This window comes from Scophthalmus maximus, chromosome 18 (assembly GCF_022379125.1).
Source record: "Scophthalmus maximus strain ysfricsl-2021 chromosome 18, ASM2237912v1, whole genome shotgun sequence".
Lineage (NCBI taxonomy): Eukaryota > Metazoa > Chordata > Actinopteri > Pleuronectiformes > Scophthalmidae > Scophthalmus > Scophthalmus maximus.
The window spans coordinates 19,177,612-19,202,191 of NC_061532.1; the positions used below are offsets into that span (position 1 = coordinate 19,177,612).

Sequence of the window (24,580 nt, forward strand, 5' to 3'; positions counted from 1 at the left end):
CATGTTCTTATTATTTATTATTTTTATATAATAAAGATGACTGACGAGTCGCCTTGAGGAAGAAATACGGAGACATAGAAGGTAAGAAGAAATAAATATGATTTATTGGTTTTAATGTCGGTAAATATCACAACGTGTGTGAACCTCTTGCGGCCGTGAGGTCTGTGTTTGATCAGTGAATCTTCTTCACCTCTACAAACCGATCCCTGGTTCCTGAAGCAGAAAACAGGATGTTACTCTCGGTTTGGTTTTCAGGTGTTGAAATAGAAGAAAAATAAATGTAAAAAGCATCAGGAGTGATACCTGCCCGTCACCCGGCGTATATAACCCAATCAGACGACGCTAACTTTTTAAGTAATGTACACTGAAAAAAAAAGAACAAAAAACAACCTGATCTCCTCTGGAGGCCGCCGGCCGCCGCGACCCCCCAACATGCGTAACTCAATCTTTTAATTTGCTCGTTGTGAACGGGGCCGTCGTACAAACTGTGAGCTCAGCCAACCGCTTTAAGATGTGGCCAGAGAGATCCGACCTTCGACCTGGAGCGGTGACACGGTGACACGGTTTACTGCGGCGGCTAGATATCAGGCGTCAGCGCGGGTTTGAATTAGGAAATTATGAAAAAAAAAAGTCAACATTCTCTGGTTTCAGCTTCTTAAATGTGAATATCTTCTGGTTTCTTTGACTGACAGTGAACTGAATATCTTCGGTGTGTTGACAAAACAGAACATCCTCTTGAGGTTTTATGACATTGTTTTTATGACCAAACAACTAATCGACAGATTAATCGAAAATGAAAGTACTCGTTAGTTGCAGCCCTAAAACAATTTTATTTTCTTGCATTTTTATTTCTAAAATGTTTTTTACAACTGACTCCAAGAGAAATTATGTTTTTAGTTTGCATCGCGCTCGACTGGAATATGCTGCCGTTTCTCAAAATTAAAGACGCTGAGTCGTCCATCTGTGTGAACACTGCACATATTTAAATAACCACATCGTCCCGTGTACATGATCCTTCAAATCTCACTATCTGGATTTTCAAAAATATCCTGTAGTGTCTGTTCCCTCTCTGACTCAACCAGAAAAGATCCGGTTGTTTCCAGACTTTTCTCTGACCTTTGTTTCCGACCCTCAGGAGAAGCTGAGCTCTGTGAATCCGGCCACGGGCGGCGGCAGCGGGCTCTTCTTCGTCTTTGTGTCCAGCGTCAGGCCCGTCGCCCTCTCGGGTTGGGTGAGGCGGCTGCGGTGCAGCAGGCCAAAGAAGAGGAAGCGCTCGCCCATCTGGGCGGGGTCGGTCAACATGTTGTAGCTGCCAATCAGCTGCTTCCTGGTGGACGCGTCGCTGCAGTTCCTCAGCAGAACCTGCAGGGCGGAGAAAGTGGCGTGTGGGGTTAAAGAATAAAGCTCCAATAATCAATATGATAAAACAACAGCGTGGAATTATCGACTCATGGCGTATCTCACCTGCATTCGCGTGTCGATGCCCATGTTCTTCAGGAACGTCCGCTGGGCGACGGGGCCTAGACAGGCCACACCCCCTCCCGCCATCCTCCGCAGGTAGCTGAAGTCCACGTCGGCGGTGAGGTCGGCAGAGCCGGGCGCGGCCAGGACGTCATGGAGCTGGTGACCTTTGAAACCCTGAGGGAATGATGATGGGTATTTTATTTTATTACATATTCATGTCGTTTGTGTGTGGATGAACTTTATCATCTTCCTGCACTGTGTGTTTACAGAAGACAATTGTTAAAAATGAGGAAAAACTATGGAAAAAGAAAATGTCAGTGGGGGGTGGGGTGCTGGGGGGGAGAGGAAGAAGAGCGACGACCCTGGTTTCCTCTTCACTGCTTCCTACATCTGTTTCCTTCCACTGTCGCTGAAAAGACGACTGGACAGAACGTCCTCACGTTCAAGACAAAAGGTTTTTCAACAGCACAAAGTGTAAAGTACATTAAGTTGTTCTAAATATATTAATATGTTATTATTGTTATTATTGCTACGTCGTCTGGTCGTCTGTTGAAAGTGTTGACGGATCATCGTTTACGTTTTGTGTAAAACAGGTTTGAAAACGAAAAATGAAAAAAGTTTTAAAAAGCCTCAGTAATTAATTTTTATCTCCATTTGTTGTAGGTTAAATTTTAACAATTTAAAATGTTAAAATTTCATTTTGATCGAGGTGGTGATACAGATGAAATCTTCTAACCTGAAATGTCATTTCACTTTTCTATGTATAATAATGTAATAATATATTAAATATCATCAAAATAAAAATAAACTATATATGTATGTATATATATATATATATTTTTATATATACGAGTTAAAATTAAATAAACTATTTCGATCGGACACAAATCATGATCCGTCGTACCCTGAACGTGTCCGTCTTGGTGCCGTCGTGGCCATAGTCGGCGATCAGCGCCGCCCCGCCGTCCTCCGCGATCCGCTGGGCCAGCTGCTGGACGATGACCCCGCCCTCTGGGCACACCTCCACGTGATCCCGCCTTTCGCCTGCCTAACACACACAGATGGAGAGAAAACATATTTAAGATATGATATTGTGAGAGACGGTTTGTTCCCAGGGAGACTCGGTTGTCGGGTTGTTCAGGCTCTCACCTGTACGAAAGTGGACGAGGCCAATGTGGGAGACGGCGCCACGACGAACCTCAGCTGCCCGGGCTTCTCCGGGTCGATGTCCACCATCACCTCCCTCCAGCCTTTCGCCGTCCTCTGCCCAGAACACACACACACACATCAGGTACTGTACACGATGACACCGGAGAGCGGCAGGTATGATAATACGTCCTCACAGCTTCCTGTTTATTACAGGATAGACGGCCACGTGTCAGGAGAAGCTTCCAACAGGGAAATTAATATTGTGTTGAAGAATTTTATGTAAAGTTCTGAAGACTTTACCCAAGGCGACACCAAGAAACATTGGAGAAAATATCTGAATGTGTTTAAATCCCTGATCATTGGTTTTTCTGTATTATTGTTCTGTATTTTTATTTTCATCCTGATATGGACCTGTGAGTCTAATACAAATCTAAATATTTTCAAGACTGTTGACTAAAAAAGGATATTATGTAAATTATGATTTTCGCGTCTGCTCGTCTCATCAACTTTACGACAACCGGATCTTCAAAATATGGGGGGAAAATTGGAAGCGATGAGTTTGTAAAAAAATGTAATAACTATTCAATCTTTGATCGTTGGTTTCCTGAATTGTTCAGAAACTCTCAGCTGCTGCTACAAATAATATCGTACAGTTAGTCATTATCATATGTTTTAAGATGTTGTTATTTCGAGGATTTTTACTTCACTTTGGCACCATCTGGTGGTGAAAACATATGTGAAATATGAATGTGCTTGAGTTTTTGTTTTTAGAAAATGTTATAATCAGATTTTACCTGAAACTTGTGGACGGGCAGAGCGTCAAAGAACTCGTGAGCGAGGAAGACACTGAAACCTGAGAGAAGAAAAAATAATTATCCACAGTTAACGGACAAAGAGAATAAAAAAAACCATTTCTGGCTTATTCCTAAAACACAGATCGCTGCGATTTACTGAACCAACTTTTTCCCTGCAGGATTGATTCGTACCTGCAGGGACGTCGTCCAGGCGGCGGTACCAGGACACCGGCAGACCGCCCGCCGTCTCCCCGCGGCGGTAAACCGGCTCGTCCTCGGCGTTCGCCTCCTGGCTGCGGTCGCCGGTAAGATTCTGGGCTTGCAGCCGACTCAGAGCCGGACTCACCTCGACCAGGTGGAGCGACGCCGACGCATCGCCGAGCACCGAGCGCAGCTGAGCCAACACCTGGAGAGACACGACACACACACACAGTTTCAAAATTTTATGATTGTTAGCAGCAGGAAAGATGCAGAAACGTGAATCTTAATTTGAGCTATAAACCTCTTATCATAAAGAAAATATATAATCAATAAAAAGCAAATACAGGTGTGAATAAAACTGAAAAAATGTGTTAGATAAACGCTCTGATTTTTCTTTTTCACTGGATTTATTCAAACATAACTTAACAAAATACTTGAATCCGTCCTCAGCGCCCCCTCCTGACCAATGATTGAATGACAAGATAAAGTTATATAATAATTTTTAATTCATAAAACATAATATTAACTCGTGAAGTTCATTCTGCAGTGTTGTTGTCTTTCTGCCCTCCCTGAGATTCCTTTTTTTTTGTCCTTAATTTGTATTAAAGTTTTGTTTGAAAGTGGATTTTCTTTTTAACGTGACGCCGCCCTGTGTAAATTACGTTTTAAGAGAATTGCTCCACAGATAAAGATTGTTATTAATATTATTATTATATAGTCGAAAAATTAAGAATGTTCTCCTTGATATTCCTTTGAGATAAAACCACGTTCCGACAGTTCTCGGGACATTGGAACCGAACGAGTTTTATGATGTTTGCTGCCCGGTGTGAAGTCGTAGTGAATAAATACATAAATAAATAAGTTCATACTCTGAGGACGTCGCAGGCCAACGATCCCTTTCCGGGTCCGAGCTCGACCAGCTGCAGCTGTTTGGGTCGACCGGCTCCGATCCACTCGCTGACAATCCACACGCCGAGCAGCTGGACGGGGGGAAATGAAAAAACACGCTCAGAACAAACTCGTGTTCGATTAATCAGGATTTCCGTGTCTTTGAGATATTCACAGACATCTCACACTGTCTGAAACGAACAGGAACTTTCTATCTATAAAAGAAAGACTGCACAATAATAATAATAATACTTGTTGTTTCCTCACCTCTCCGAAGATCTGACTGATTTCTGGCGACGTGATGAAATCTCCGTCTGGTCCCAGCATGTTGTTCCTCACGTAATATCCCTGAGAGAGAGAGAGAGAGAGAACTCATCACGTCAGAGAGAAGGAAGACGAGACGACTGCGATTTTTGTCTTTTTAGAAGAGTGAAGTTACCGTCACGGGGTTGGTGAGCACCTCCCGCATGTACTCGGCCACGGGAATCGGACCCGTGGCTTTTAATTTGGTGGTGAGGTGTCGCAGCACGGACGGCCGGGGCTTATCTTCATCGGGCGAAGAGACGCAGGAGAGTCTGCGCCATCGCACTGACACACACAAACATTAAAAATTATTATTGTCATTTTGAAGTCATATATTCCCAAGTTTTGAATTCAATATTTATTATTTCCAGCTTCTCGAGTTCGACGATTAAATAATTTTCTTTGTATCTTTGGATTCTAGACGGTTGGTCATACGTCACAGTTGATTTTTGTTCAGTTTATGTGTTTTTATTGATTAAAAATGATGAATCACTGAATTGAAATCATTTTGCAGATTAACCGAAAATGGTAACAATCGTCATCTGCAGCCCAAAAACTTTGATTTATAGACAGATTCAGACAGATGGATGACATCAACTAATATCTCCAGTGTTATTCATATCTGTGATCTATGAATTTTGTTGCTCTGAAGAATTGAACGTTGAATTAATTAATTTCACTTGACAGCCTGAGTCAGTGACATTAATAATAGTCATATTTTTTTTCACACGTTAAACATCTGAGTGGATGTAATTTTGTCCATAAATTAATAATAATAATAATAATGATCTAGATTAGGACAGTATGAAAATCATAATGTACCTGTTGCTGACGGACTGAGGACTCTGCTGAGCAGCTTCTGAGTTTTAACACAGAGAAACATCCTCATTCTTCTCTGAGTTCATCGAATCTTCTCAAACTCAGACTCAACTTCTGCCCTCTGACACGATTAGCTGCTAGCTAGCCGGTTAGCATTAGCCACGTTCCCGGTTAGCATCGGTTCGTTAACAATGTGCATAACGGCTAAAAGACGCAAAGAGCCGCAGGCTGAAGCGACGGTTTTATCTCCGGGTATGAAAATATAAAACCGTACAAATGTTCCTTTTGTCCCTGACTGTCGTGTAAAGAAGGTAAAAGCCGCGAAGGTCTTGTGTATTTGAGATAAACGCTAATGCTAACGCCAAGAGAGTGACGAGACGACAGATGGAATATCCGGCTGACCTTTCACAATAAAATAAGTTTGGGACATTTTTTTGGCAGGGTGAGTTTAAAACATTAAAAAGAATTTCAAATAAATGTCAGTTAATCTTAATATTTGTGTGCATTCCCTTTTTTTGTATAAATACATCAATGAACTAAGAGAAGAACAACATATCAATATTATATATACATATTCATAATTTTGTTATGTGAAAACTGTGAAAACACATTTAAAAACGCCTTGAAACAACCAACATGTGTAATTTACGTCATCATAGAATTTAGTAGAAATGAAAAATAAAATCAACAATTTCGCACTTTTAAATATACGTTTTTTACGTCAATATTAAGTTATTAAATATATTTAATTTAAATTTGCATAGATATAAATTCATATAAAAATGAATTCAACAAAACTGCAGTAAGCAAAATGTGTGTACTTATTCATGGATGAAGCTTTTATTTTGAGAACATTTCTGCATCATTTTCTGCATCGTTTTGCCTTTCGACATTAACTTGACAACATTCGGTGACAACAAACCCTCTGATTGGTTGACCCTTTGATGACGTAGATCCGGATCTCACAGAAGACACTCTTTCCTGTTTTTTCGAGTTGCCACTATTAAAATTAAAATCAAAACATTATGAGGTCGTTATTCTGCGTCAAAGTTTTACTGCACCTCAATATTTAATAAGAATAATAATAAATAACGTAGGAAAAAATGTATAAAAATGATTCGGAAACGCTGATCTGGTGACGTCGCCTTTGTTCTTCCGGGTCACGCACACTCTTGTCCCCATGCGTTGACAAGCATGGCGGCGAAAAACAAGCAGCGAAGGAGGAAACCGAGAGCGACTTTTCAGCCGCAACAAAACGACCCGGAGAACGAGACCCACAGCGGAGATGAGGAGGAGGAGGAGGAAGATGCCGCCGCCGCCGCCGGTGAAGGTGAAGACGGAGCGAAGGAGAACGAGGAGGAGTTCAGCCTGGACGAAGTCCTGCGGCTCGGAGGAACGAAGGTGACGTCACAACCTCAGAGGGGTCTTTATCCTAATTTAACCACACACATACACACATTTATTTCATGTAGTTTATTGGTCTTAGTTCAGTTGACATTAATAATATTTAGAAGTGTCTTGCTCGTAAAGTTCTACAGCTACTAAGTTTTACTGTGAAGTCTTGAAAATACATAGAGCCCGACCGATATATCGGTTGGACGATAATATCGGCCGATATTATCGTCCAACCGATATATCGGCCGATATTAGCCTTTCACAGACACATCGGTATGTTTAGAGAAAACTTCTGCGTTAAATAATCTGTAAAATGTAAGTTTTCATGTTGGCAAACATAAACGAACAGAAGAAAAGTTGAATTCTTTTGGAAGAGAATCAGCAAAACTTACGGGATTTAATTATTCATCAGAACTAAATAATGCAGGTCAATGAAGATTAATTCAAATGATATTTGATTAATTTTGATAAATAAGTTGTCAAAGTAAAGTATCATACTTTAAATTGATAAAGACCAGACGGTGAAAAAGTGTTTTGTCTTCTTCTCTAACCGAAGTGACTTATGATGTAATGTTCAGGTGTCCACATACTTTTGAGATGTTCTATTGCAGAATTATGACCCGTCTGATCCTTTTTTTGTTTTGTTTTCCGTCCTCTGTGTCTGCAGGCGGACTTTGTCTTCCTCTCCGGCCTGGACGACACCAACGAGCTTGTGGATGGAGGCAAGAAAGGCGCCATAGACGACCTGGAGGAGGGGGAGCTGGAGAAGTTCATCGCCAAGCTCGGCATCCGGTCATTCGCCGGGCAGAACATCATCGCAGATGAGCCAGAGGGCGCCGCCGCAGCCGGAGAGTCTGGCCAGAAGGAGAGTAAGAAGGCCAAAGCCAAGAAGGCAGCGGCGGACGAACAAGCTCAGCAGAAAGTCAGCGGTGACCAGCAGCAGGTGGAGATCAATCAGAAGGCCAAGAAGACGAAGGACGCTCAGGTAACCGCCGGGAGGAAGTCCAAACAGATCGCCAATGTGTTCGAGTTCCAGCAGCGGCAGGTGCTGCTCATCAAACCCGGAGGGAAGTGGTTCGGCCTGGAGTACACCGCCGAGGGCTCGGCCGCCCCGCAGGACCCGCATCTGGTGGCCCAGTACAAGACGCTCGCCCAGCGGCTGTTCGAGGCCGAGGTGGCGCTCTACAAGAGCAAGAAGGTCCTGCAGAAGGGCGCCAACTCCAACTGGATGAAGACGGTCGTCTCCTCCGGCGTGCTGGCGGACAGGATGGCGGCCATGACGGTGCTGATCCAGGACGCGCCGGTGCACACGGTGGAGCATGTGGAAAACCTGGTGGCCATGGTGAAGAAGAAGGGCAGCCGGCGGATGGGGCTGATGGCCCTGGACACGCTGCGGGAGCTGCTGCTCTCCGACCTGCTGCCGGAGAACAGGAAGCTGCGCCCGTTCGCCCAGCACCCGTTCGACCAGCTGGAGGAGAAGGCCAGCGGCAACCGTGACGCACGCGATCGCCGCCTCGTCCTCTGGTACTTTGAGCACCAGCTGAAGCATCACGTGGCCGAGTTCGTGGCTGCGCTGGACACGGTTGCCCACGACACGGTGGCGGCGACCAAGGCGAAGGCGCTCGCCACTGCCCACGAGCTGCTGTGCGGCCGCCCCGAGCAGGAGAAGGCGCTGCTCATGCAGGTGGTCAACAAGCTGGGCGACCCCGAGTACAAGACGGCAGCCAAGGCCTCCTACCTGCTGGAGACGCTGCTGCACAAGCACCCCAACATGAAGGCGGTGGTGAGCTGCGAGGTAGAGCGGCTCATGTTCCGGCCCAACGTCAGCGCCAAGGCGCAGTACTACGCCGTGTGCTTCCTCAGCCAGGTGATCCTGAGCCACGACGAGGCCGAGCTCGCCGCCAAGCTCATCGCCATCTACTTCTCCTTCTTCCGCGCCTGCGTCAAGAAGAAGGACATTGAGTCGAAGATGCTGAGCGCGCTCCTGTCGGGCGTGAACCGCGCATACCCGTACGCCGGCGCTGGCGACGAGAAGGTGAAGGAGCAGCTGGACACGCTGTTCAAGGTGGTGCACCTGGTTAAGTTCAACACGGCGGTGCAGGCGCTGATGCTGCTGTTCCAGGTGATGGACTCGCAGCAGACCGTCTCCGACCGCTACTACGTCGCCCTGTACAGGTAAAAAAAAAAAATCCATGCCATGATCTCAACGGCCCCACAAACAAATGTATCCGTTGTCCGATAACATGTTTCTTCTTCTTCTGCTCGGCAGGAAGCTGCTGGACCCGGGCCTGTCGTCGTCCTCCCGACAGAGCATGTTCCTCAACCTGCTGTACAAGTCGCTGAAGGCCGACATCGTGCTGCGGCGGGTCAAGGCCTTCGTGAAGCGCCTGCTGCAGGTCAGCGCCGAGCAGAACGCCAGCTTCGCCTGCGGGGCGCTGTTCCTGGTGTCGGAGGTGATGAAGGCCAAGCCGGGCCTGAAGCTGCTGCTGCAGGACGACGGGGTGAGAATGTCAATGTTGTTGTCTCGGACTCGTTGTTTATGTTTTTTTTATCATACTTTAAGGGAGATTTTTATGAAATAAAGTTCAGTTTTACTTTATTTTATCACCGTTTATTTCCAAGTCTTAACGGTTTCATGCAGCAAAACAAATCTTTACATTTTTATTCTTTACTATACTATGACTTTTGTTGTTTTACTTTTTAATATTAGTTTGTTTAAATAGATTTTTAATATATATATTTAAATATATTACTGTATTATGATAGTTATTGACATTTTTTATGCCAGACTATACTATAAAAGACTTTTTGATATTTATTTATGTCTTAATATAATAAAACTTTTTTTAGATGCTCATGCCTCACTTTGCTATTTTTTCCTTCAATTTTTCTTTATTACTGTTCTATTACATTTTTTGACATTTTCTTACCATACAATGACATTATTTTTGTTTTCCTATTTTCCTTAATTTTATGTATTTTTTGACATTTTCTTGGCAGAAATGCGCTTCCATAGATAATGACAGTTTTTGAATGTTGCTAAAAAAGAATATTTTCTTCAAACCCGCTGCTTTTTAAAACCAGAGTTCAGTCTGTTCAGTTTAGGTGTTTGAAGACGTTCAAGTTTGTTTTTGACACGACTTCCTGTTGCGTTCACGCAGGACGGAGAGGAGGAGGAGTTTAAAGATCTCGCCGAGGAGGAGGAGGTTGATGGAGAGGAGGAGGAGCGCTTCGTGGACGCAGACAAACCGCAGGAAGCAGCGAGTGCAGAGGCGGCAGCAGGGATCAAACCCGCGGCATCGTGGGTTCATCATCAGAACCTGGAAGGTCCATGCGCGACTCTGAAATCAACTGATCAATATCTGGCTTTTGTTGCAGATTTAAAATGTTTAAAGATCTTTTTTCATTTTGAGTCGGAAAATACGGAAATTACATTCACATTACACATTTAATGAATCTAAATTTGAATAGTAATTATTCTGTGACAGTAACATGTCTACATTTCTAATTACTGATACAAGCAGATACATAACTGTTCCTCATTTAATATTTACTTGTTCATTTTCCTGTTTATGTCCAGGAGGTAAAAACATGCTGCAGAGCTACGACGCGCTGCACAGGAACCCGTTGTTCTGCGGCGCCGACCACACAACTTTGTGGGAACTACAGAGGGTGAGACACAAACAAACAACAACAATGACAATAAGCACCAAAAAACAAAGCTTTAATTCAAGTGGGAACATGGATTATTGTTGTTAATCTCTTTAGATGAAAAGACATGGATGAAATGAAAGAAGTACCACAATAAATGAATAATTTAATTATTAATGATAATTATTTTTCATTTTCTCAAAGTGAAAATCAAATAAAACAACAAATAAGTGGATGATGACAAAATTAAAAACCTTTGCAAAATGAAAACCTTCTCTATACCATGTCAATTTTATTACATTTTTCAATTATCACTATACTATGACATTTTTATTAACATTTTTTTTAACATTACTGTACGATGAAATTTAACTTTTTATTACTTGATATACTTAGACATTTTATTAACTTTTTAAATTACTAACTACAATATGTCTTTTTGATTTTTTTATTACTACGAGAAAAAATTATAAATTATGTACTATGACATTTGGATTAAAATTGTTATTACTTAATATATTACAACAATTTTATAACGTTCTATAATAACTTACTGTACATTGACATTTTAATTTTTTTATTACTTAATAAACTAGGAAATTCTATTACCTTTTTTAAATTACTTACCAAATATGAATTTCTTTTAATTACTAACTATACTATGACATTTTTATGTCTTACTGTAGTATGATTTGTGTACACTTAAAAACAAACTATCGGCCGATAAAGCATCAGATTGTTGATTGTCGAAATGTGTCTTTAAAAAAAATCCAGTATAGGTCAAACTGTAGTTCTTAAACAATAATTTGTTTCTGAATTAATTAAAAACTGTTTGTTTCCTGTTTGTGTTTCTGCAGCTCACTCTGCACTTCCATCCCTCGGTGTCGCTGTTCGCCAAAACCATCCTGGAGGTAAAACTAAATTCCTCTTAGCAGTTTTGCTTTTCTTCTTAAATTTCTCTATTGTTTTGTACATATTGAAACAATGAAGCGAAAGGAACGCACGTCTTCACTCTCGTCAGACTTTGTTTCAGATGTTGAACATCGTCGTGTTTTGTTTCCTCAGGGAGGATTCGTCCTGTACTCCGGTGACCCGCTGCAGGACTTCACCCTCATCCGCTTCCTGGATCGGTTCGTCTTCAGAAACCCCAAACAGCTCAAGGGGAAACGTAATGAATTCTTTATTTTTTTAATCTTATAATATATTTTATTATTGTCTGTGGTGGAAACATTAAATCTGAGGAAAACCCAAAGATTTCTGACGTCATTTCCAGGGTTTATTAGTATCCAGCTACTGAATAATTCAAATATCTAACGTATCCAGAAATCAAGTCATCGAATAAATTAAAGTTGAATTGTTTTAACATTTTAATTCCACAGAAAACACAGATACTGGCGTGTTGGGGCCCAGACACAGGTTACCTGTCAACTTTCTACCAGGTGAGTTCAGTGAAAATTCTCCTTCACTCTTTCTTTATGGTTTATTTTTTTAAATATCACTGAACATTTTTGTCTCTCTGCAGTGAACTGTGACGAGTTTCTGTCTAAAGAAGAAAGTCAGATCCCAGTGGATGAAATCTTCTTCCACCGGTGAGTCGGAAACATTCCTCCTTCACAGATCGTTCTTGTTTTGAGTCTTTTTATTTTTTTTTCTTAAAGTGGATTTAAATTCCATCCCCAGGTAATAAAAAAAATATAATCAATACATTCTTCAGCATCACCAAACCACCACAACATAGCAACAAAAACCTTCTTGAACAGGAGGGAGCTTTTGCTCAGATTTGGGACAAAATGCTTCTGTGTACTGAGGCAGATTGTAATCCTAATTTACATTTATCATCTCAACAGCTTCTTCAAGAAGCGTCAGCAGGAGAAGCAGGTTCGTCGGCCGCGCCGCGACGGCGACAACGAGAGCGTGGAGGACGTGGACGATGACGAGTTTGAGAAAATACTCGGTGAGTCGATGAAGTTTCTTTCTGATCACTGACTTTAGCCAGAAAACGACACGCTGGTAAGAGAGTGTCAATCTCAATGATGAAAGATCAGATTCAGCTTGTGAATGAGTTCAACCAATTGTTACTTCTCGCACTTTTCTCATGAATATTTGATATAAAAGAGCTTTAATCCTTTATGACCAGAATGTTAACGTGTTGTTATTTCTCTGACTTTGTCTTTGACCAGATTCGTGTGAGGGAGACTCGTACTTCATCGACCTGTCCAAAGAGGACCTGGACTTCGCAGGGTAAAATAATACAAGTTTGAATCCATTCATCTGTAATTCAGTTGAAAACGTATTATTTCCTAACTCGTCTCCCTCTCGACGTCCCTCAGTAACGTGAAGAGTAAAAAAGGAAAGAAAGGCGCCGAGGACTCGGACGACTCTGACGGCTCGGACGTGGACGACCTGGACGACGAGGAGCTGTCGCTGGGCAGCATGGACGAGGAAGACTTCGGAGATGAGCTGGAGGACGAAGGGGGAGCGTTCATGGATCCTGACGGAGACGATGAAGAAGGTCAGAGAACGTGCAGATTATCACATCTGAAAATTCTTCATTATATTATATAGAAGACATTGAAAACCTCTGCCTTGTTTTATTTCTCTGCTCTCGTTCAGTTCCAGAATTGGACGACGACGATGCTGCATTCGGGGGTGAGTCGTTTCTTTTCCAGACATGTGCTTCTTTACATTAATCTGATATATGAATATGATTCTGTGAAGTTTTAGTAACGACCACAAGGTAGAACATGGAGCAAGGAATGAGAGATGTAAATGTTACCGCCTCTCTGCGTTATCTCCTACGCAGAGAGAAAATAAAGAGTCAGTTTCAAGTTGAGATTCTTCTTGTGTCCTGAAAAAATAAATATGTGTATATATATATATATATATATGTGTGTGTGTGTGTGTATATTAGGGATGCACCGAATGTTCGCCTGCTGAAATTTGTCGGCCGAAAACGACAACAAAAGCAGATTCCTGTTCGAATAAGTGAAAAGACCGAATACCTTTTCCCGAACAATGTTTTTAAAGACGCGGTCAAAATAAATATTAATAAAAGTATTTAATTTTGTTCTGATTTATTTATTTCAAGTTATATTGTGCTTTTCTGGTATAATGTCTTCTGGAGTGTAAAAAAAAAAGCATGTTCAGTGTTATATCAATATTTATAAATAGTGGTTTTGTAATTGATCTTTTTTCACGCAAAAAAAAGTAAAAAGCACATTGAAGCTATTTAATTTAAGCAAATTTGCAAAATAAATGAAAAAAAAGGGGTTTTATTATTTTCGGTTTCGGCCAACAATTTTAATTTTGGTGCATCCCTAGTGTGTGTGTGTGTGTGTGTGTGTGTGTGTGTGTGTGTGTATATATATATATATATATACATACATACATACATATATATATACATATACATACATATATATATATCGTCAAATTACTACAAAATGAATTGTTGTTTTTTTAACAAATAAGAGAAGAATTAGACTTAAGCTGCTGAAATTTAAAAAAGTTAATATTTAAAACAACAATCATATACATCAGGTTAATTGTCCATTTTTACAATGTACAGTGAAAATATCAGAATCATAACGTTTTCCCTCTGAAGATTCAGACGATGAGACGGAGGCTCCGGTTATTTCTCCTCTCACCAAGAAGAAGACCAAGAGAAAATCCTCAGAGGAGATCGACTTCTCAGGATCTTTGGGTCGGTGCTAAATTTAAACATTTAAAATAACCCGAATATAAGTCAACAGTGTTTATCGCATCAAATATTGACTGACGGGTGTTTTCTTCTCACAGGCTCTAAACCAGGGGGGAAGAAGAAGAAGAAGGGAAAGAAAGACGTCGCCATGTTTGCTTCTGCTGAGGAGGTGAGATGATTCAAGAGAAATCAAATATACCATACAGAGCAGATTAATATTTAACCCTCGTCAGAAAACTTGAATGTCCATTTTAGAGTTAATGATTTTGAACAACTCAAAGAAAGTGGAATATTTTCACTGTGTATTAAAACAGTTAAAAACGAAGTCAGTTTATATCCATAAAAATCAGAAGCAAATTTTCAGCGTTTATCTTGAAAAGTGATGGATTAGTTATCAATAGTTTGTATCGATCAGGTAATTGTTTCAGCTCCATTTTCTGTTGTCTGAGGAAAGTGCAGTTTTTTTTAGCGACGAAACTTTATTCATTTTATTTTGCCGTTTTTCAGTTTGGCTCGCTGCTGGATGAAAACGCCGGCTCCAAGTTCGACAACGTCGGGCTGAACGCCATGGCCAACAAGGACAAAGCAGGTGAGTGACAGATGTGTCCAAACATCTGGATGAATTAAGAGATTATGTAGAATTTACTGCTCTATCCCTTTTAATTCTAATTCAATAGTACAGCGTCGCTGCAGCTCACAGGCAGATTTTTTTCTGAAGACGGTGGCTGGCAATTTTCTTTTTTGGATTGTGCCATAGCTGTAGGAATTAATAACGTCGGTACCGTACGTGGTTTGTAGACAAACAGGCTGCAGAGGAGGTTAGAGAATTTAAGTTTTGCAGCTCATTTCATATTCACGTGGACGGATGATCAGGCTCTGAGCACCGTGTTCGAAAAAAGAAACACACAGGATGTTATTTTCTTCAGTTTGCTGGATACCAGCCGAGTTTATTAACTTCTCCACAGACAAAGACGATATGTAAATGAATTAGACATCATCATCTTTGATATTTCAATACATTCTTTAAAGCTTGTCATTGGAGGCTGGAAATCCAACATGAATAAATATGTGAGGAAAACTGTTTAGGGCTGGAAGTCATAATCAAATGGATCAGAATTTGTCTGAAGAATATTATGAAGTTCCTTTTTAAAAGCCTGTTTTATTAGATTGGGAAAGTGTCCTTTTTATTTGTTACATGTTTTTTAAAGTGATGATTTCTTTTTTTAGCGATTATTCGATTTTTTGTTTGGTCCATAAAATTGAAATGTTGATCGTGTTTCCCCAAATCCCAACATGTTTATTTTGTCCACACACCACAGACATTCAGTTTACTGTCACAGAGGAGCAAATAAACCAGAAAATTATCATATTCAAGAAGCTGAAATCAGTGAATTTAGATTTTTTTCACCATAAAAAACTACTTGAACTGATTCATCTTTTATCAAAATAGTTGCCAATTAATTAAGTAGTCGATTACTAATCGATTGACTGTTGCAGCTCTAATTAAAATTAGAGTTAAATATTATTTGGAAAAGATCCCCAGCCCTGCAAATGAGATTGTGAAAAACAGAAACATACACAGATGTTTTCGATAGGATTTCTTCACGGTCGTGTTAGGGAGGGATTCAGGAGAAATGATCACGTGACACGTAAACCTTCTCCCAGACACGAGAAAAATGTCAGTCAGGTTCTGAGAACCGTCGTCTCCGCTAACGCGTGACGCTGATCCCTGCAGGTGTGAAGCAGTTGAAGTGGGAGGCTCAGCGCGACGACTGGATCCACGGCCGCGACGTCAAGACGCTGCGCAGGAAGAAGACTGCATTCAACAAGAAGAAGACAACCACGGCGACGTTCGGTCGAAACAGGACGACGGGGAACAAAAACAAGAAGAGGAAGTAGAAGTGTGGTCGTGGACTTGTGATGGACGCCTTCACTTGCTTTTGACCGCCCAGACCTCGCGGTCTTTCTCGCGGATGCCGTAATTCCCGTCCCACTCGTTGGCCTTGTAGTAAACTGGGAGGAAACACAAACTGGTTTCAGATTCACATCAGCTGATGGAGACTTTTCTCTCACTAACGAGATCAGATGGTCACAATGTGAAGAGCGGCCATGTCTAGTTTGGTTTATGGATCATTACTTTGTTTAATATTTTACAGTTCAATAAAAATCTATTGTAACTATAATAATCAACGTTCCCGTGTCACATGACGACGCGTCAAATAAGTTAGTTATCGTTTACTGATTTAAGTTTCTTCAGTCCTGTAAATGTACGTTATTCTTTTCCTCAGCGGGCGTCATCAAAATGAATAAAAACACCAGATTGTCCCTTTAATGAGAACAGCATTAATCTTGACGATCCATCAGACAATAGTTTTAATTTGGGGCTTAACTTTGAATCCATCTGTTTGAATGTAAACTAATCAGATTTTATAAAGTATGAAATAAATTTGCAGTCATATTAATAATAAAAATAAGTGGTGAACAAATTTATAGAAACAAATCTGTCACAATTTCACTTGATCAGAGTATCTTTATAATGACATTGTGAAAAAAATATAATAATCTGAGGAGTTGGAAGCAGTTGATCTGAATTTTCTTTCTGACCTTTCAGTGACCACAAATTAAAGTGGAAGATATTTGACAAGAGCAACAAATAGTGAAAAAGAATTATTGGTTTGCAGACTATTTCATAATTTTTAATTTAAACTCGCAGCCTTTATATGTAAGAACATATTGAACCAGATGTGCTTCTCTCACCTTCTAGAACCGACGGAAACCTTGTGTTCATGGTGTGTCTGAAGTCTGCAGGAAAAACAAAAACAAAACAGGAAGTTGTGAGTGGACGAAGTCACCTGGTGGCGACTGAACGTTCTCAGAGGGATAGTGTCTGTTGACCGACTGTAGGAACCAACACCGACTAAATATAAGTTATATTATGAGTAGGAATAAGGAATAATATGAGTTTTCGATTGGAACCAGGTTTAGAGTCGAAACATTCTACGTGTCTGGTTTTCAAGAATTTACAATTAAAAACTTATTTAAGTTAGGAAAGAGAAACCCGGTGATGGAATTAAAAAATGGACATTCTGAATTGTTCTGGACAACAGGTGTAAAGGACCGGGCCAGTTTTTGAGTGTGACAGAACATGACGGACACCTTGACTGCTGTCCATCCAGTTGTAGAGGCCCAACACCCCGGCGACGCCCAGCACCTCCAGAGCCAGCACGGCCCTCATGGCCCTCACGGCCCTCCCGGCCCTCACGCCCTGACTAGGCACAGGCTTGTGATGAGGCATCTGAAGACAATCAACATTCAAACAATTTTATTCACACATTGACAGCCACTGACTTCTTTATCTCCAGGCAGGTGTTTCATTTCTGCAAGATATGAAACTTAAAATTGGGGAGACCCGCTTTTGCTCGACTAAAACTCTGGATGAATTCACTTTTAAATTTAACCATATATCTAAAAAGATATATATATATATATATATATATATATATATATACAGATATACACACATACAAATATATATACACATATATAAACATACACATATATACACACAGATATACACACTTATATACACACATCTATATGCATACACATATATATTCATATATACATATAAAATTGACTTTAACCAGTAAGACACACTGTAACTAAATGTCTAATAATTTTTCAAGCACGAGTGTAAAATATGATCATGTTGAACATTGTAAGAACATTAATGCTTTTCTTCATCGTATGTGGACATTTTACAGAACTGGGGAGATGATATTGTTGCTTCCACCCTGATGTGACCAAGTCAGATCACACGATCCCCCTGCTGCTGTTGTCATGAAGCTACTGACGAACCACTGAAGAACACTCGACGACCGGTCGGTCGGTTTCTCCTCTGACAGTAAAAACACTCACCTTCGGTTTCTGGGTTGACTCGACGACTCGACGCCTTTTAAAAACATCTGCAGGAAGCAGAAGAGGTGAAATGTGACGAGGAACGTTGAACACGTCGCCAACGCTCCTCTGCCCTTGAGTTGTACAACCACAGCTAACGGCTAACACGAGCGAACGCTGACCAGAATGCTAACGGCTATCAGAAGCTAACAGCTGATGTAAGCTAACGGCTAACAGAAGCTAGTTAGCTAATAGAAGCTAACAGCCAATAGAAACTAATGGCGGGCAGAAGCTAACAGCTAACAGAAGCTAACGGCTAACAGAACGGCTCGTAGAAGCTAACGTTTTGCGACCTCCCAAGTACGGAAGCTCATTCAGAACAAATCGTCGATGAACGAATATTAATACTAAGACTGATATTTCTACTATTTCACAAAAATAAAAATCATTATAAGAAATATTGGAAAGTCTGTAATTATTTAGTTATTTATTTATATATAAATATATATATATTGATTCATATATAGTTAGAGAGAGAGTATAACTAACAAAGCAAAACCAATAAATAAAAATGACTTTGTTTTTCTGTTGTTTTTTTGTTTCTTGAATCAATACCTGGATATTTAATTGTCTGTCTATTTAAACATCCTGCAGAAATACAGGGCATCACGATGACTCCTCACCTGTTGTGATGGTAAGTGTACTCATGTTGAATCCACTCCATATTTCAGTAAAAGTATTATTAAAAATACAGATTTATATTTGTGATTCATTTGGCTGTAGTGGCGGGAGCTCACCAGCAGGTGTCGCTGTGGTACAACGTGCTCTGGAGGTTTCAGGTGAGACACTGATCAGAATTATTCAAGTGCCTTAAAACGTTAAAAAGAGGATTTGCAAGAAGTCATTTAATCAAATCGATGTAAAAGTAAATACAAATTAACGAGCAGACTCCACAGATTAGTCGTTTTTTGAAAGTGTATTTTCCCTTTTCTTTGTTAATCATTAATTTTAAAAAACTTCAGAGGTGGGGCTTTTTTCCCCCTGGCTTCTACAAAGGGTTATATAACCTGGTGAACCTGTATGAACACATGACTAATAGAATAACCGATATACTGTTTGTAATGAATGCTACCCATGAACTGTTTTATTTTATTTTATTTTATTGGTGATTTCTAATCAATATCTTGAGCTCAAATTTTTTAAAATGTAACACTGTCTGACCCAGTGATCTGAGCCGCACTGGACCACATGAGAGGAGAAGTATCCCGGGTTGTTTGACGACGTCCACAAAGGAAGGACGAGGCATGTGTGTGTGTGTGTGTGTGTGTGTGTGTGCAGAGAGCATGGTGGTCCAACGCCCCCCCCCCTCACCTCGGCTGTGTGTACCGTCTGTCCTGTCGTCCTTTCAGATTCACCACCAGGTAAATACACACTGTCCGACCCCAAACAGTGACCCTGCAGGAGGAAGAGGAGGAGGAGGAGGAAGAGGAGGAAGTGGAGGAGGAGGAACCAGACAGTCTCCTCTCTCTCTCTTCTTTTTGACTCCTGTCCATAATCCTCAAGGTTTTTCATGAAATCAAATATTCAGGTATTCTTTTTCATTTTCAGTCTTGGAATTGTACGGTTACCAACATGTCACAGCAACAAAAACATATCAACTCTTTGTGTTTTTCTTATTTAATTTTCAATAATCTATAACTGAAACATTACATTCTAAAATTGTGCTTTGAGTTCAACGCCCTATTGTATGTCACATTAGATTAGATGAGATAATATATGATAAGCTATGAAGAGATGAGATATGATAATAGAAGATGAGACAAAAAAAAGTATTGATTCATGAGTATGAGTGTGTATGAATATCAACTAATGATGTCCTGCATATTGTTTCTGCTGATATTGTTTTGTTGTTTCCAGATGATGGTGGTCTTTATATTTACAACAAAGTGTTAGGGTCATTTGTTACTTTTATTCATTTTTAAAAATAAAATCTGTAATCTGTAAAGAATAATAATAAAGGCCTGAGATCAATTATTTTCAAAGAAGTACAATATTACAAAATCCAAAGAAGAAGTTTAATGTAGCATAAAAATAGTAAAGTACAAGAACCTCAATATTTTACTTAGTGCTGGTGAGGGGGGGGGGGGGGGGGGGGGGGGGGGGCTGTTGATGCCACTCTGAGACTTCTGATTGGACGCTGGCGCCGCGGTCTGGCGGCGCAGAGCGCAGGTGGCACAGTCCAGTCACCGCGCGTCCCGGGTCACGATGAGCCGCCGCCAGCCCCGGTTATAACAACCAGGAGGATAAACACCCGGTGCCGGTACCGGACAGGTCGGGGGCTCTCACCTGGTTCCTTCTATTCGTTGCCCCGCGCAGCTCGTCAGGACCGACCGACCCGCGATGCTGAGCGCGTTTAAGATGGAGGCGCACGAGCTGCCGGACTGGAGCGGCAGCGGCTACTACGGAGAGGCCGAGGTGTGTGCACCGAGCGGCGGGCTGCAGCCGAGCGGAGCCCCGCTGACTCATCCACCCACACTTTCTTTATTATCAACTTTATACATGTAGTCCTCCTGACTCTGTGAGTCAGTTATGATCAGACTGAGAAACTTTCTCCTCCTAACAGATATATAACTATATGGAAAACTTAACTCAAGGTTCACTTACTGGATTTCTTTTACAATCACATTTATCAGTTCTAACTGGTAACTTCATATTCATATGGATCTTACATATTCTAACTATGTATTAATTATTATTACATCTTTTTGTTGTTTTTTCTTTATAACAACTTTCCTTTTGCTCCGTTTTAAGAATTAAAACTTATTTCTGTTAAGTTCTATTTTCGATCCCGGTTTTTTGGGAGAAAATATTCATATAATAAACCAAATAAACCAATACCACATATTTTATTTCTGTTAAAATATTCTCCTCGTCGATACAACGAGCAAATCTTCAGTTAAATGTTAATAAATAATGTCAATTTTTAGACTGTAAAAGAGTGAAAGTGAAATTCAACTCTCAATGTTCGTAGAATTAAATAAATGTTAAAGTCAGATGAAGGTCAAACCAAGGCCACGTCACGTAAAGTGACTGTGAACTTTATGTAAAAGATTTTTTATCTATACATTTTGTTTTTGGTTTAATATTATTAATACATTCATCACTTTGGCCAGAGAACTTCATTTACATTGAGGTCATATCCTCTGTTTTATGTTTTCGTGAAATTCGTGGAATTTCAGAGAAATTAAATTTACAATATCTAGTTTGATTCCACTATTTTTTTACATCAGGAATCCTCCACCTGAACGTCGCAGTGGAGAGATGATGTTTAATAACTAACGTTTACCTGGAACCATTAATCTGGTGTTTGTGAGATATTGATTTTAATTTATGTAATATTGACTTGTTAATTGAACAAACAAACTTTAAAAGATTAAAAACCTCCTGGCTTCAGTATTCCTGAAATTCTTCCACGGTTCTGTTATTATTTTCATTATTCTCATTATTGCTGATAAATATTCCAAAATGTGATCTTGTTAAGATTATTAGAAAAACCAAGGGATTTTAAAAAGGCCTTTGTTTATTATACACCAGTGAACTTAAGAACCATTATGAAGACAAATGCTTTATTACATTTAAAGTGTCCTGATGGGTTATAATTTTTTATAGTTTATAGTTTTTATAGTTTTGTGATGGTCCAAATGTGGCATCATAGAAAAACTAATGAGATTTATTTATTAGAACATCATCACATGAGATGAGGTTATTAAAAAGAAGTGACAAATAATGAAATATATAGAGTAAAGAAATGTAAGTTGTGTTTCTGTTATAAATAATAGATGTTAATTTTAAAATTGCATTGATTTTAATATTAATTGCATCATAGAAGAATTTCAAAGAAAGTGCGATTATTAGTCGACTAAACAATCAGTTGATCTTTAAAGAATTGATCTGCAACAAGTTTGATTATTGATTGTTAAAGTAGTTCCAGGTTCTTAAAAAGTGAAAATTTGCAGTTTTTATGTTGTAGGAAGCTGAAATCAATATTTTATAAACTAAATAATAAATATAAATTTATAGATTAATCGGGTCAACATTGTACAACAATTCAGATTAGGGAGGAAAATATGAATCAATACGTCAATTGCTCAAATAAATTCAGAAACTTCTTTGATCAGATAATCAATTGATTAATGAATTATTATTATTATGATTTGCCGCCATAACGCAAAGAGATTTTATTAAATCACACCATTGTTGACTTTTTTTTTATTAAAAAAATCCATCCATCCAAAATATGTCATCTAATTTCTAAAGTCATTGTAAGATTATGGATTAATGGCAGTAACATGTTCACCCTGCGTGAATTAGCTATTCACAACAACAACAACAACAACAACAACAACAACAACAACAATAATCATAATCATAATCATACTCATAATCATACTCATAATGATCATAACCCTAACCGGTGCTGTTCTCTGTGTTCCAGTGTTACTCCGCGGCAGGACACATGAACTCCATGAGCAGCTACATGAGCGCGCCTGGCATGAGCGGCGCCGGCCACATGAACGCGCATTACGTGACCCCGGTCGGGATGGGCCCCGCCTCGGTGCCGGTGGCGGGCGGGATGTCGCAGCAGGGCCCCGGGGCCGCGGGGCCGCAGGGCCCCGGGGCGCCGCCGGGCCTGAGCTCCGTCAGCCCGCCGCCGTACGGCTCCGTGATGCCGGTGATGACGAGCCCGGTGTACGGACAGGCCTGCGGCGGCGTCCGGTCCCGGGAGCCCAAACCGTACCGGCGGAGCTACACGCACTCGAAGCCGCCGTACTCGTACATCTCGCTCATCACCATGTCCATCCAGCAGTCGGGCTGCAAGATGCTGACGCTGAACGAGATCTACCAGTGGATCCAGGACCTGTTCCCGTTCTACCGGCAGAACCAGCAGCGGTGGCAGAACTCCATCCGACACTCGCTCTCCTTCAACGACTGCTTCATCAAGGTGCCGCGCTCCCCGGACAAACCGGGCAAGGGCTCCTTCTGGGCGCTGCACCCGGACTCGGGCAACATGTTCGAGAACGGCTGCTACCTGCGGCGCCAGAAGCGCTTCAAGACCGGGAGGACGCCCGGGGCCGGGGGGGCCGGGGCCGGGGGGGCCGGGGGGGCCGGGGGGGCCGGGGACAAGGAGGAGGCTCCGGCCGGGGGGAAGCCGGGCTCGGAGGGCGGCTCGGTCGCCAGCTCCGGCTCGGACTCCCCGCCCTCCTCCTCCCCCCCCCCGGCCTCGGAGGTGAAGGCCCCCGGGTCGGACCTCGGACCGCACCGCGGCGAACTGTTGCCCTCCAGCCCGGTGCGCGCGCCCTCCCCGCTCGCGCACAGCCAGCACCTCTTCTCCCATCACCACCACCATCATCATCATCATCCTCATCCTCATCACCATCACCATCACCCGCTGCTGCTGCACGACGCGGGCCCCCCCCACCCCCACCCCCACCCCGCCTACTACTCCTTCAACCACCCGTTCTCCATCAACAACCTCATGTCCGATCCGCAGCTCCACCGGCTCGAGCCCGCGGGGCAGTACGGGGCCTACGGCGGCCCGCCGGTGCCCAACAAACCGGGCCTGCAGCAGGACCCGGGGGCGCACAGCGACCCCAGCTACTACCACGGCGTGTACACCAGGCCCCTCATGAACACATGAGAGAATACTGAATAATGAAAAGAGATCTTTTGGGAGTAAAAATCATAACTTGAAAAACGAGAGCAAGTTTCCTTCAAGTGTCCAGAGGAGGAAGAGGAGGAGAAGATGATGAAGAACTGTTTCCCACAATCCATCGTGTCATTTGTGTTGATTTGTGCAACAGATAAAAAATTCTTTGTGTGGAAACTATTTTTTTTTCTCCTTTTGTTTTACTTCATTGGTCCCAATTTTTTGAACCTGGACTCTGTTTGTTTTTTGTTTTTTTTAAATCAGCTTCTTAAAAAATAAATAAATGTGTTTTTTTAGCAGAAAAAGACAATTTGACTCAAAGAAATAAATATATGTGACACAACAACACATCAACCACCAAAAGAGAAAAAATATGAATAAGCAAAAGTGGTGAGCAAAGAGAGGCCAGAAATACTGTTTTTATTAAATTGCAAAATTAGTCCATTTAAAAAAAAAATTGAGTAAAGAAAAACTAGTTAAGTGTGATATTAAATAACATATTTGTACATTTTTGTTGGGATGTGCAGCTCCACGACTGGACAGTGGTGAACAAAAATTAAAATACACAAGGAAAAAAACAGAAGTATGTAGTTTTCTGTAGAGCTGCAACAG

General features: G+C 41.2%; 4 protein-coding genes and 1 long non-coding RNA gene across 6 annotated transcripts; 3 read left to right on the forward strand and 2 right to left on the reverse strand.

The window, feature by feature from the left end:
* Positions 1–82: 82 nt before the first annotated feature.
* On the reverse strand, positions 83–6,009 carry ndufaf7 (NADH:ubiquinone oxidoreductase complex assembly factor 7). Of its 2 annotated transcripts, XM_035617526.2 has the most exons (11): positions 5,622–6,009; positions 4,936–5,084; positions 4,764–4,844; positions 4,478–4,588; positions 3,600–3,813; positions 3,408–3,466; positions 2,614–2,727; positions 2,369–2,512; positions 1,465–1,638; positions 1,117–1,362; positions 83–213 (listed from the first exon to the last, which is right to left on the reverse strand). In XM_035617526.2, exons 1-10 carry the CDS (start codon positions 5,686–5,688, stop codon positions 1,132–1,134), a joined length of 1,344 nt encoding a protein of 447 aa, XP_035473419.2. In that variant the 5' UTR covers positions 5,689–6,009; the 3' UTR covers positions 83–213; positions 1,117–1,131. The 2 variants fall into 2 exon arrangements, with proteins under 2 accessions (XP_035473419.2, XP_047184493.1); XM_047328537.1 differs by lacking the exon at positions 83–213 and having other exon boundaries at positions 710–1,362.
* Positions 6,010–6,771: 762 nt separating this feature from the next.
* Positions 6,772–16,696, forward strand: cebpz (CCAAT enhancer binding protein zeta). Its single transcript, XM_035617523.2, has 17 exons — positions 6,772–7,019; positions 7,681–9,188; positions 9,283–9,514; positions 10,175–10,340; positions 10,594–10,685; positions 11,522–11,575; positions 11,730–11,832; positions 12,044–12,103; positions 12,187–12,253; positions 12,512–12,618; positions 12,845–12,905; positions 12,995–13,176; positions 13,278–13,313; positions 14,269–14,367; positions 14,463–14,533; positions 14,872–14,953; positions 16,100–16,696. The coding sequence occupies exons 1-17, from the start codon at positions 6,813–6,815 to the stop codon at positions 16,261–16,263; spliced, it is 3,291 nt and encodes a 1,096-aa protein (XP_035473416.2). The 5' UTR covers positions 6,772–6,812; the 3' UTR covers positions 16,264–16,696.
* On the reverse strand, positions 16,205–18,563 carry LOC118290131 (protein CEBPZOS-like). Its single transcript, XM_035617532.2, has 4 exons — positions 18,283–18,563; positions 17,521–17,659; positions 17,122–17,166; positions 16,205–16,377 (listed from the first exon to the last, which is right to left on the reverse strand). Exons 2-4 carry the CDS (start codon positions 17,657–17,659, stop codon positions 16,295–16,297), a joined length of 267 nt encoding a protein of 88 aa, XP_035473425.1. The 5' UTR covers positions 18,283–18,563; the 3' UTR covers positions 16,205–16,294.
* A 366-nt stretch (positions 18,564–18,929) lies between these two features.
* On the forward strand, positions 18,930–20,358 carry LOC124849585. The gene is made up of 3 exons (XR_007030064.1): positions 18,930–18,955; positions 19,045–19,100; positions 19,487–20,358. It is a non-coding gene; the product is annotated as an uncharacterized LOC124849585 (long non-coding RNA).
* A 76-nt stretch (positions 20,359–20,434) lies between these two features.
* On the forward strand, positions 20,435–24,580 carry LOC118290128 (hepatocyte nuclear factor 3-beta-like). Its single transcript, XM_035617527.2, has 2 exons — positions 20,435–20,736; positions 22,757–24,580. Exons 1-2 carry the CDS (start codon positions 20,662–20,664, stop codon positions 23,957–23,959), a joined length of 1,278 nt encoding a protein of 425 aa, XP_035473420.2. The 5' UTR covers positions 20,435–20,661; the 3' UTR covers positions 23,960–24,580.

Coding starts and splice junctions, on each gene's coding strand:
- ndufaf7 (XM_035617526.2), bottom strand. CDS start 5,688: ATGAGGATGTTTCTCTGTGTTAAAACTCAGAAGCTGCTCAGCAGAGTC. Junction 5,085..5,621: donor CCTCAGTCCGTCAGCAACAG/GTACATTATGAT, acceptor TGTGTGTGTCAG/TGCGATGGCGCAGACTCTCC. Junction 3,814..4,477: donor TGGCCTGCGACGTCCTCAGA/GTATGAACTTAT, acceptor GTGTCTCTCCAG/GTGTTGGCTCAGCTGCGCTC.
- cebpz (XM_035617523.2), top strand. CDS start 6,813: ATGGCGGCGAAAAACAAGCAGCGAAGGAGGAAACCGAGAGCGACTTTT. Junction 12,619..12,844: donor CGAGTTTGAGAAAATACTCG/GTGAGTCGATGA, acceptor GTCTTTGACCAG/ATTCGTGTGAGGGAGACTCG. Junction 14,534..14,871: donor TGTTTGCTTCTGCTGAGGAG/GTGAGATGATTC, acceptor GCCGTTTTTCAG/TTTGGCTCGCTGCTGGATGA.
- LOC118290131 (XM_035617532.2), bottom strand. CDS start 17,659: ATGCCTCATCACAAGCCTGTGCCTAGTCAGGGCGTGAGGGCCGGGAGG. Junction 17,167..17,520: donor CTGGATGGACAGCAGTCAAG/GTGTCCGTCATG, acceptor TTTTTCCTGCAG/ACTTCAGACACACCATGAAC. Junction 16,378..17,121: donor GTTTCCGTCGGTTCTAGAAG/GTGAGAGAAGCA, acceptor GTTTCCTCCCAG/TTTACTACAAGGCCAACGAG.
- LOC118290128 (XM_035617527.2), top strand. CDS start 20,662: ATGCTGAGCGCGTTTAAGATGGAGGCGCACGAGCTGCCGGACTGGAGC. Junction 20,737..22,756: donor GCTACTACGGAGAGGCCGAG/GTGTGTGCACCG, acceptor TCTGTGTTCCAG/TGTTACTCCGCGGCAGGACA.